Source organism: Phyllobates terribilis, unplaced genomic scaffold, assembly GCF_046119375.1.
Source record: "Phyllobates terribilis strain yellow unplaced genomic scaffold, ASM4611937v1 Scaffold_10__3_contigs__length_209671492, whole genome shotgun sequence".
Lineage (NCBI taxonomy): Eukaryota > Metazoa > Chordata > Amphibia > Anura > Dendrobatidae > Phyllobates > Phyllobates terribilis.
Genome location: NW_027362770.1, coordinates 129,693,552 through 129,706,373, shown reverse-complemented (window position 1 = coordinate 129,706,373; position 12,822 = coordinate 129,693,552). Strand labels below are relative to the sequence as shown.

General features: G+C 47.7%; 1 protein-coding gene across 2 annotated transcripts in view; it reads left to right on the top strand.

Annotated features, from left to right (window-relative positions):
* Positions 1-8,551: 8,551 nt before the first annotated feature.
* The window catches only part of CSF1R (colony stimulating factor 1 receptor), a 104,798-nt gene continuing 100,527 nt past the window's right edge, over positions 8,552-12,822 (top strand). For both annotated transcript variants that reach the window (XM_073649783.1, XM_073649781.1), the window contains exon 1: positions 8,552-8,786. In XM_073649783.1, the coding sequence (XP_073505884.1) occupies positions 8,738-8,786 (49 nt within the window). In that variant the 5' untranslated portion in view covers positions 8,552-8,737. The remainder of the gene's footprint in view (positions 8,787-12,822) is intronic.

Sequence of the window (12,822 nt, the reverse complement as noted above, 5' to 3'; positions counted from 1 at the left end):
CACAGTTCTTATTATCCAGACCACTTCTGAAGGTAACGGCTGCCCACGTCGTACTGTGCTCACCAGGTGAGGGGCTCGGCCGACTCCCAGGTATCTCTGGAGTGTTTCACAGGACCCCCTTTGTGTGTTCTTTCTCTGGCCTGTCATACCCCGCCAGTGACCTCGCTTCTGTCCGGTTGCCTCGGGCCTTCTCTTGGTAAACTTGGCGCCAGTTTCCCTGACCCTATATAGTGCCTTCCTAGCGGGTGTAGCGAGGGGCTGCGCCACATAAAATATCACAGCCTCCGGTTTCTAGCTGAAGGTAGTTTCCCGCCTCCACTAGTTTCGGGGACCGGTCTCCCACTTTTGCCTGACCCTTCTACGCAGGTGGATTCGGGCGTGCGGTGGCGACTCGCCGGTCCTGGGGTCCCTTCTTACCTTGTTCCTGGAGCCTCCTCCGCTCCTCTTCCATCCTTCTCCTTCTTCCAGGCTCTGGCCTCTCCCTTAGGCCTGCCTGCGGAGCAGAGCCCATGCCGAGCCTCTGCTCCTGACTAGCCCAGGGGAATGTGGATGACTCGGTACCCGGGCCTTTGCCTTGGGGATGTCGCGGTGGTCGGCTTCCGGGCCCGTACCCTGGGGTCGCTCCTTTAAAAAGGGTTGATATTTATTAATTCTTATAAAAGTTCGTGACGCCACCTGTGGCTTCTGGTGAGGATCACCAGCGCTGCGCAGTCCACTGAGGTCGGTGATAAGGCAGCTCGATGGTATGGCTCCCCACAGGTGGAGCTAGGCCTCAGGGCAGTGTATGAAGGAGAATGCAGGACAGACGAGACCCAGCCAGGTCAGAGCAAGAACAGGGACAGACACGATAGTCACTTCAGTACCTTTTACTGATGGAAATTCAGGCACGTCCCGCAGCACTGTAGGGTGAAGGGTGCATATCAGGATCCTCCCCAATGAGCGGGTTTTGGGCCTCCTGTTTCTTGCTTCTGCGTAGTAAGTTTCTGACCTGCCTGGAGCTAGGCCTAACTTTGTCTCTGTCCTGCGCTGGCTGACTTTGTGGTAGGGCCTTTTCTTGAATTACACGCTCCCGACTTACGGGGCCTATGTGTCTCCTGGCTCTGGTACGTATCAGCACTTTAGCGATCCTGGGACTTGTAGTTCTCCAGGGATTCCGGTTATATCCTACTGAGTCATAGAGATCCCGGTAAACTTCGGACCCGGTGTCCGTTAACCGCTTCGGGGTGAGCCAGTTAAGCTCCTCTGCCCCCTATGTACTAACTCTCCACCCGCCTTCGGCCTACTCGGGCCCTCACTAGGCTATACACACTAACGGCAGCTTGACGCGCTTCACCAATCTTATGGCGCCGGCATACCTAAAGCTCACCTCTCTGAGCTACACGGAGTCTTGATCTGGATAAGCTCCACTGAAGGATAGCAATTGCAGGAGCTGGAACAGGCTTTTGTCCTCTGAGGTAACTCTTCTCAGACTGCACTGGACTCACTGCTAAACCAGACTCTGACTAACTGCTGCCTGGCTCCACCTTCCCTATTTATCTATCCCTAACGGGCTCCCTCTGGTGGTCTGAGGTTGAAGGTGAAGATGTGTGAATGGTTATGGGGGCCTCTTGTGGAGGAATCCATCAGTGCACTCTTCCAGGATCTGTGATACCAAGTGCAGCTGGGCGTCACATTCCCCCCTAGTTAAACTCAGCACTCCCGGGCTGAAGTACATTTTCTAAAACAACAACAATAAGAAACATGAACAATACAAAAACAATCTTCCCTTTATGGGAGGCACGAATCTTAAACGTTGCATAACAATAACAATACAAAGTGTCCTCAGAATCCAAGTCTCCTATGGTGAGGTTCCTAGCAAAGATGTCCATCTCACAGGGTAGAATACTTGGTGGTTTTTGAGGGACCTGTCCTAAACCCCCAACGTAGGCCCTGGGGTGGCTGCAGGGCATGAAGATCCCGAGTTGGACCTCCAAGAGAGCCACTCCAGACAGGTTTTTCTTCTGAGATCACCTAAAGGGGGCACTCCAGGGAGTGCAATTATATACAAGAGCAGTTTTTGGGCTGCACACAGTCCTCAGCCACGAAGTTCATAGGTAAGTAGCAAAGAGATTAATAAGGTGAAGCACAAATTGATAAGCATATGCACAAAAATAAACAATTAATTCAGTTCATTACAATTCAATACACAATACCCCAGGGGTAACTATCTACACTTGTCAGCAGTTTTATTCAGTGTACCTGACAGGGGTTTTACTTCTCTTGTTACGTGCTGATCTGCGCAGTACTGGTATGTGTGAAGCACTTGTAGGTGCACTACTTCCCAATGTGTCAGTAATAGGTGTGGAGGGGCTATATGACTGTATTGACCTCACTACTGGACTAGCTAGCATACCATTGGCTGGGCCTTCTTGCTCTGTTCCTACCGGGGATCCTTCATCCGGGGGTTCTGCTTGAGCAGGCACTTCTGCAGCACTTATAGGTTCCTCTTGCTGTGGGTAGAAGGTAATTACAGGGATGACTACTGCTTCTCCTAGTTGGGGGTTTAGGACAGGTCCCTCAAAAACCACCAAGTACTCTACCCTGTGAGATGGACATCCTTGCTAGGAACCTCACCATAGGAGACTTGGATTCTGAGGACACTTTGTATTGTTATTGTTATGCAACGTTTAAGATTCGTGCCTCCCATAAAGGGAAGATTGTTTTTGTATTGTTCATGTTTCTTATTGTTGTTGTTTTATAAAATGTACTTCAGCCCGGGAGTGCTGAGTTTAACTAGGAGGGAATGTGATGCCCAGCTGCGCTTGTTATCACAGATCCTGGAAGAGTGCACTGATGGATTCCTCCACAAGAGGCCCCCATAACCATTCACACATCTTCACCTTCCACCTCAGACCACCAGAGGGAGCCCATTAGGGATAGATGAATAGGGAAGGAGGAGCCAGGCAGCAGTTAGTCAGAGTCTGGTTTAGCAGTGAGTCCAGTGCAGTCTGAGAAGAGTTACCTCAGAGGACAAAAGCCTGTTCCAGCTCCTGCAATTGCTATCCTTCAGTGCAGCTTATCCAGATCAAGACTCCGTGTAGCTCAGAGAGGTGAGCTTTAGGTGTGCCGGCGCCATAAGATCGGTGAAGTGCGGCAAGCTGCCGTTAGTGTGTATAGCCTAGTGAGGGCCCGAGTAGGCCGAAGGCGGGTGGAGAGTTAGTACATAGGGGGCAGAGGAGCTTAACTGGCTCACCCCAAAGAGGTTACCGGACAGCGGGTCCGAAGTTTACCGGGATCTCTATGACCCAGTAAGATATAGTCGGAATCCCTGGAGAACTACAAGTCCCAGGATCGCTAAAGGTACCGTCCCAATTTAGGGTCACCTTGTCGCTGGTGGGACGGCTTGTATACTTTTTTTGATCAAAAATAGTTCACTAAGTACCCTATATGTCATATGCAACTTTGCTTTACATTTATATATAATGATGGTAGGGTATGAGAGATATTTTTTGTCTTTTGTAGGTTTTCATTCTGACTAACTGCTGCCTGGCTCCACCTTCCCTATTTATCTATCCCTAACAGGCTCCCTCTGGTGGTCTGAGGTGGAAGGTGAAGATGTGTGAATGGTTATGGGGGCCTCTTGTGGAGGAATCCATCAGTGCACTCTTCCAGGATCTGTGATACCAAGCGCAGCTGAGCGTCACACTCCCACCTCCTGCTCCCTCTTCTTCTGTCTGACTGAACTAAACACTGATCTAAGATGGTGCCCACCTTTTATACCTCCCTCTAGGTGCACCCAGGAACTGCTTCCTCCCTGCTCCTGCACTACAGGGTTCCCCCTTCCTCGGTGTTTCCTCCCCCCACTCCAGCCAGGAACAGGGACTGTCGTGCTCTACTTGCAGCATATCGGTCCCCCTGCCCCCCCCGGAAATGTGGTGTAATGCATGCAGGTGTCAGGGTCCTGATCCACACTCCATCCTTACCTGAGAGTGAGATATCGCACATCTGGCTGAGATGCAATACCTCTGTAGCAACCGAGCCCTCGGGGTGCTACATATACCCATGTGTGGGTGTGAAAAGGTGCATGGGAATACACCTCCCAAGAAAAGACACTGGATTTGAGTTTATGTTACGCTGCTATCATTCGGTGGTGTTGAGAAGTCTGGCCCAATCCAGCCTTTGTTCATTTTTATAAGAGTCAGCCTGTCAGCATTTTCAGTTGACAGGAGGGTGCGCTTATCAGTTATAATTCCATCAGCGGCACTAAAAACCCGCTCTGATAAAATGCTGGCGGCAGGGCAGGCCAGGACCTCTAAGGCATAGAGAGCCAGTTCATTCTACGTATCCAGCTTGGATACCCAATAACTATAAGGCACAGCGGAATCACGGAGGACGTTGGTACGATCGGCAAGGTACTCCCTCAGCATCTTCCCAAACTTTGCACTCCTTGTGAGAGTACCCCGCGCCTCAGGGCCTGTGCGATGGGAGAGTCTGAGAAAACTCTCCCAGAACTTTGACAGTGTTCCCCTGCCTCTGTTGGATTGAAGTTGTGTCTCTCTCGCCTGTACGCCTTGGTTGTCCAACGAAGTGTGCCCTCTGCCGCCAGCGTTTTCAGATGGAAATTTTTTTAATAGTTCCACAACAAGGGCCTTCTGGTACTGCCCCATTTTTGTAGACCTGCTCGCCTCAGGAATAAGAGATATAAATTTCTCCTTGTAGCGTGGGTCTAGAAGTGTCACCAACCAGTTATGACTGTCACTCAAAATTTTGAGAATGCAAGGGTCATGGGAAAGGCAACGTAACATAAACTCGGCCATGCGTGCCAGACTACTAACAGGCAAGACTTCCTTGTCCTCACCAAGAGGATGACTGACCATTCTCTCCTCCTCCTCCTCCTCTCTATCCTCTGGCCATCCATGCTGAACAGATGGTATGACGGCTGTGCTTGTAGTACCCTCTATAGTGCATGAAACTAGCTCCTGTCCTTCCTCCTCCTCCTCCTCTTCCTCATTGTCACCCAATGCACGTTGGGATGAGATGAGGTTTGGCTGTCTGTAATCACCCTGTATGGTTCCTTGCTCCATCTCATCGTGCTACGCCTGCACTGCATCCTCTTTGATTGTGAGCAGAGAGCATTTCAGAAGACAGAGAAGCGGGATGGTGACGCTAATCATCTTTGTGGAGTCCTCAAAGTTTTGGAGGATGGTACATATGTCTGACATCCATGTCCACTCCTGAGGTCTTATGTGTGGAGTCTGAACTGAATACCGACGGCCTTGTTGATGCTGGTACTCAACAACTGCTCTCTTCTGCTCACAAATCCTTCCCAACATCTGCAGTGTATATTTCCAACGCGTGGACACATCACACACCAGTCAGTGAGCCGGAAGCTCAAATGCTGCTTAAGCACGACAAGGGCGGCGGAAGCTGTAGCTGTCTTTCTAAAATGGGCATACAGGAGGCGTACTTTGACAAGCAGATGTGGCAGCTCCAGATAGGATTTGAGAAATCACTGAAACACAAGGTTAAGCACATGTGCCAGGCATGGTACTTGTGTGAGCTCGCCTCGCCTCAGAGCCGCCACCAGGTTCCAGCCATTGCCACACACGACCATGCCTGGCTGTAGGGTCAGCAATGTGAGCCACAGATCTGCCTGCTCTTTCAGAGCTGTCCACAACTCTTCAGCATTGTGCGGTTTGTCACCTAAGCATATTAGCTTCAACACAGCCTGTTGCCGCTTGGCCGAGGCAGTGCTGCAGTGCTTCCAGCTTGTGACAGATGTGGTCATTTCGGAGATGGAGGCTGAAGAGGGGGAGAAGGCTGAGGAGGATGAGGTGCAGGAGTTGTAGACTGTGGGGCAACCCTGATTGACCTAGGGCCTGTGATCCTTGGTGTCGGGAGGACGTGTTCCAATCCAAGGTCCCACTGGGTCCCGGATTCCACTATGTTAACCCAGTGTGCCATCAGCGAGATGTACCGTCCCTGCCCACAAGCACTAGTCCACATGTCTGTGGTTAGGTGGACTTTCCCGGTAACTGCATTGTTGAGGGCACGGCTAACGTTTTGGGACACCTTCTTGTGTAATGCGAGGACGGCACACAGGGAGAAATAGTGGCGGCTGGGAACAAGTACCGAGAAATGGCCGCCACCATCAGGTTGCGGAATGCTTCCGTCTCCACGAACCTAAAAGGCAACATTTCTAGTGCAAGCAGTCGTGAAATGTGGGAATTTAGTAGTGTGGCCTGTAGGGCGTTGGCTGCGCATTTGCGCTTGCGTTCCAAGGACTGGGGTAAGGACGTGGACGTGCTTCCTGATGCTGCTACTTGAGAGTGTGCAATGACAGGTGCAGGGCAGGAGGCATCTTTGCATGCACCATGGGCAGGGGATTAGCTTGCATGCACAACAGCGGAAGAAGCAATGGTGCAACCCGCAGACACTGTTCCTGGACCCTAGGGTTCGGCGCACAAAGTCAGGTGCTTTGCTGCCATGTGCCTGATCATGCTGGTGATGGTCAGGCTGGTTGTTTTGCCACCCCTGCTGATGCTGGCCTGGCAGGTGGTGCAAATGGCTTTTTTGGGGTTATCGGCAGAGTCTTTAAAAAACAACCAGACTCGGAAAGACCTAATAGTTGTACTGGAAACTTCCTTCGTGTTGGTGTTACGGGGAACGGATGCCTGCCTTCTGTCTGCGGCCACCACACTGCTTCTTCCTGCCTGTTGGGGTGCTCTGCCTCCGTCCACCTGTGTGCTGCTCTCCTCGCTCTGCCAGGTTGGGTCAGTTACTATATCATCCACCACCTCATCTTCCAATTCCGCACCCTGGTCCTCCTCCTGACTTTCTGGCAATTGTGTCTCATCATCATCCACCTCTTGTGACACTTTCCTCCGTCGCCTTCGTGTGACCGTGGCTGCTCAAATATTTGGGCATCGCTACATGCAATCTCCTCTTGCCCCGCTTCAAGTGGACCGGGCTAGAGGCCAGAATCTATAAATGGAAAAGTGAACAGCTCTTCAGAGTGTCCAAGTGTGGGATCAGTTGTCTTTGGGCACTAGGCATGGTGGGAGGTAGGAGGTTCAGGGTGAGGAATATGCGGTCCAGACTCACAGCTACAGAGACTTGACCGTGTGGAAGACAAGGTGGTGGTGGTGGCTAAGTGACTTGAAACATTATCTGCTATCCAGCCAATAACCTTTTCACACTGCTCTGTGTTCAATAGTGGTGTTCTGCGGTCCGCTATTAATTGGGACAGGAAGGTTGAGGGAGAAGATGTGGTTGTTTGTTGTGGCACAGTTTCAGCTTGCCCATGGCCTCTGCATGAACCATCACCATCACGTCCAGTTCCCCGTCCCTTGCCACATGCCTTGCCCATTTTAAATGGAGGACAATATCTTCCACACTCACTACAGATGACTGAATTTGGAGCGAACTTATATGTGATCCATGTGACAGACAAACCACAGTTTTAAATACCTGGCCTGTAGGTAACTATTTTGAACAGCAAGCTGGTGTCAATGGCTTCACTGACACACTGAGAAAAATTTTAATGGATGCCAGAAATGGCAGTATTATCAGCACAATTATATGTCATCCGTGTGACGGAGAAAACACAGTTTTAAATAACTGGATTTTTAGCTCTGTAATATGGAAAGGACCTGGCTGTATTCTGCAGTGCCAACAAGCAAATGGCTCAGAAAAACGGTGTTCTCTGGATTGCTTTTTAAGCAAATAATGAGGATTAAGATCCAAAAAAAAATTATTCCTTGCCCCTGAGACCTGGGCCTATTTCTAGAAATATCTAACAGCAGCAGCAGCAGACAGAACTGGAATGGAGCCTCTTGTGCTATGTGCACTGCAGTCTGCTATATACCCTGCCTGCCTGCCTATATATACTGCCTGCCTGATATCTCTGCAGATGGATTAGTCCTCAGAAGGACTGTTAGTTGAGATGGATATGTTTCTCTAATATAGTTTTGTACACCTACACTAACTAGAAACAAGCAAATCTCTCCCTGACGCAGCAGCACCTCTCCCTACGCTGCCTGATTCCGCAGTGACTGTGACGAGCATGGCGGCGCCAGGTCTGATATAGATCTGATGGCGCTGTGCGACTAACCAATCACTGTAATGCCACAACCAACATGGCTGCGGCATTACAGTGAGTGGCAGACAATCCCTGCATGTTCATTGGCTCTCTAAAGGGCGCCAAACATGCAGGGAGGAAACCCGAGCTCCCGCCGCGCAACCCCGGAAATACTCGGCGAGCGCGGAGCATCTCGAGCAGTGAGATGCTCGTGCGAGCACCCTGCAGTAGCAAGCATGCTCGCTCATCACTAGTCAGGGTCCATCCAATTGAACGTTTGATGGCATATCCTAATTCTGTTATAATGTGCCGCAAAATAATGGCATGACACAAAACCATAGCCACGTAACACAAATTCAGTAAGGATTGATACGTGCCTTTTGGACGTGTCAGAGAGGAGAAAAAGTGCAATGTTTGCTCTGTATGTTGATGTGTAATTTGCTCTCTTCTTCCTCCTTCTTCATGGTTTCTAGAAGTTGACTTCAGAATTCAGAGACACAATTTCCACATCTCTGGTGAGCAATATAAAAAAGAGAAGTTCCCAGACAATTTCTAATAGTGCTTTTCGGAATAGTCAGTGCAATCTTTCTTCCAAACCAGGACTAGTGTCTGCATGTGAACCTGACGCTTTATAGTGGACGTCTACTGCAGTGCTGACCCATTACTGGAGGACACAATATGGGGGCAGCGGCACTGACCCTGCTGATCTTAATTAGTGTCAGAAATGGTGAGTTACTGAACAATTTTATTTTTATTGCTTCTTTTTTTTAATTTAATTTTAATTGCTTGAAAAAAAGACTGTGGTGACCCCAATAACAATCGACTTCAAGCAGAAGTTTGAGCCGAGGCTAAGGCTACATTCACAAATCCAAGGGAATTTTGTCAAGTGTCATCCTAGTTGCATACATTTTTTTCTTATCTTATTTTAAAAACTAAAGGAGGTAGACTTTCTGAACTTTTATTTATCCATTGACTCTTAACAATGGATCAGCTAAAAATTTATGAAACTCGGATGGAACTCGGAACTACAAAGTATGTCTCCCGTTTTACATCCATGTCCAACAGATCCCTGTAAACTTTAATGGCCGAGACTGATCCGCAAAACGGATGAGTATAAGATATGCTCTGAGTCTCACAGATGGAACACATGGATCCTTTTTTTTATATAATGGATGAGTGTAAGAGCTCAGTCAGACGGCCATATAAAAAGGTCTGAGATCGGACCGCAATGCTCGGACTAGCCAGCTGCTCTATATATCCAAGCCTGACAGCTGCATAGACATAAATGAAGCTGTCATGCTAGGGTTGGGAGACCGCCGGCCAGTCCGAGCATTGTGGTCCGATCTCAGTTCAAATTTATACAGCTGTCTTAGGAGCAATTAAACTCTATGGGTCAGAGATAAAAATGGACCTCACATGGATGTGTGACATGGATGTGTGAATGTACCCTAAGGAGCAGCTGATATATTTAGTCCTAAAGCCCATTTGAAAAAGGAAGATTTCCTGATTTTAGGCATCATGACTCCAGTGTATGTCCTCAGTTCTACATACTGGAATGTACTGGATCACTAAAAAATATAATCAATCAAGTAGAAAAGGAAATTGAAAAATTGGGTCACTGTACAGAAACTGTTTCATGTACTGGTTGCCAGTCCAACTCAAAGCAATCTAATATTAACATTGGCTTTAAGAACAATTATGAAAAAGAGAGATATGAAGTATGAAAAGACGAATAATGAGGTGTTGCATGTGACAACATTTCACAAAGTACCTATAATAGAAATCAGTATGATATAAAGGATTACTGGATGACAACAGTATCAGACGGCGACAATGTTGCGATCACACATAGGTCATATTATCCCTCAAAAATTAAGATTTTATTTGTGAGTCAACCCTTAAGAATTGTCCATAGCAGCACATGATGGGCTCCAAATCAGCTTCGTAATGAGTTGTCTTCGGCTGGACCTTTGGGAAAAAACACTGGTACACTGGTAGGTCAGCCCAATTGTGGATACCGGTTTGTAGGTTCATGGCGGTAGATTCATGGTCTGCAACAGTGTTTGCCTGGTGGAAGAGTTCCTGAGGTCCACCCGTCATCTATAGAGAACATGTACACGTCCATTAGTAGTTTCATAGATATTGATAATCTTTATCGCGATCATTGTACACAGGATATATACAGAAATTGGTAAGGTTGAATAGGTTATTTGTGACTCAACCCATAAAAATAGTGATATTCTAGATTTTAGAATGTTTTTTCAATATATTCTAATAGAGTATGTGGGTGTAATAGAGCGGGGTCCTAAATTCAGCACTTACACCGCAGAACAGAGCAGATTAATAGCCAACATGCAATTTTAGATTTCTCCTGCTACATTTCTGAAGCTGGGCTCATGATTACCTTGTAGCCAGTTTGGTTTTAAGATAAAAAAAAGAAATAAAAACAAAAACAGTTCTTTATGAACTGACAACCCCCATAAAGGGATTAGCTGAGCTCTTCTGCCCCTTCATTTTAGTAATTGTCGTGGGCCTCAACATTTGTTCCCCCATCGATCAAACCTTCTGACATTTTAATTTTTAAAAAATTACAGAAAGTGCATATATTAATATTGTTCATTCCTAAAAAAATTCCAGGTTATAATAACCCAATGCATAATCACTGTTCGACTCAGTGATTATTCATTGGGTAATTTCATTGATATTTGCTTGAAAGCAACAACTGCTACAACGCGTTTCGACACAATATGGGCATCTTGCCTGCCTGATGTAGGACATTGAAACGTGTTGCACTTTTTAGATGCTTTTGCCCTTTTTTGCTTGTATAACATGCAATGTTTATTCAATTATTTATTTTCATGGGAACCTGTCATCAGCGCTAGTTCCACTCCTCCTGACAGGAGTCCATACTTTTTATACTTTTTAACATGATTTGGGAACAGAAATAAGAGACTACCATCCAGAATATCCCACCCTGAATGATCTCTATGCACAAATAGGTGGAGACCTGTCGATCAAGTTGAGTTTGAAAAGTCAATGGAATAAAATAGAACAATACTATTAGATTAATACTGATATGGAGCTGGAATTTGGGCACTGTTGGTTTTATTTGAGCTCTGTATAGATATTTTGTGGAATTGCAAGTTATGTACTGTAAGGTATTATTTTTGTAATGTGTAGCATGGACTTTCTCTCTTTCTCTAATTATTAAGGTACCGTATAGGTGTATTATTTAGATAATGTATGGCACTGATTTTGAGAACCATATATTCTAAAACTTGTTTTTAGGGACTAGTGTTTGATAAGGTTAGTTGGACCCTATATGAGAGCACACCATATGAATAGGACACCTATGGATCACCACTTAAAACATTATTCAACACACTATCAGACACAGACAGTAGAGGGCCCCTGTGCAAGAACAATATATAGGGACTTTGCGGCCCAATAGTGCATCATACTGCACAAGTCCACATGGTTTGAAGGTGGTAGTGGGTCCCCTTACCTCTTGGGCCCTTGTGCAGCCACACAGGTTGCACCAATGATATGTCCACCCCAGATCCAACATAGGGTTAACCGTGCCTTCAAAATCAAATACTGAGGTCCAGTTGTGTTGCCTTTATACATCTTCTTCAGCATGCTTCACATGCTTCAGCACCACCCTACATCTCCTCTCTCATCTCAGTCTACCACCCTACCCGTGCCCTCCGTTCTGCTAATGACCTAAGATTAACATCCTCAATAATCCAGACCTCCCACTCCCGTCTTCAAAACTTCTCACGTGCTGCACTAATTCTTTGGAATGCGCTACCCAGGAATCTTTGCTTAATCCCCAATACCCACAGTTTTAAGAGTGCCCTAAAAACGCATTTGTTTAGACTGGCCTATAAGCTCACCTACCTAACTACCCCTTTTTTCCCCCCATACAAAACTTCCTTCCAAATCAGGTCCCTCGTATCATCTGTTCACACACCCCATCACTTAGGCTATGTGCCCACGATGCAGAAATGCTCCGGATTTTTCCTGAGCATTTCTGCATCTCCCTGGCAGAAAAAAAGGCATGCGGATTTTACATGTGTGGTGCCCCTGTGGGTTCAGTCACCACACAGGTACTGCATCTCACCCAGAGGTGTGGTATCTCACTCTCAGGTAAAGACAGAGTGCTGCCCGGGACCCTAACACCTACATCCAACATTACACTACTCCAGACCGGAGGAGGGGCAAGATGCGCTGCTCCTCTGCTGAGCCCTGTCCCTGGCTGGAGTGGGGGGAACCAAAGTAGGGGGAACCATGTAGTGGGTCTGGGTGGAGGAAATAGTTCAGGGGAGCTCAGTAAGAAGCGATATAAAAGAGAGGGTGGAACATTCTAGAGGGAGTCTGAGTCTGAGGAGATTGAGTCAGAGGAACAGTTGGGAGCTGGAGCTCTGCGGGAGCTCTGCTCAGGGAAGTGTGGGCCTGAGTGAGAGAGGCCCAGGAGAAGCAGAGAAGGCATGAACGGGAGCAGAGGGAAGGCTCCAGGAGTGAAGAAGGGATCCCAGGGGTACGGGCAGTGCTGGAGGCCACCCGTACGCCCGAATCTACCAGGCGGTGAAGGGATTGAGCTGCAGAAGGGGACCGGCCCCTAACTAGTGAGAATTACAACGTTCAACTAGAAACGTAGGCTTCTACTCTTTCAGGAAGTAGTTGCCGCATCCGCACTCAAGTCGCCAAAAAGGTAACCACATAGGATCCAGGGAACTCCAGGTTGCCCAGAAAGATCTGAG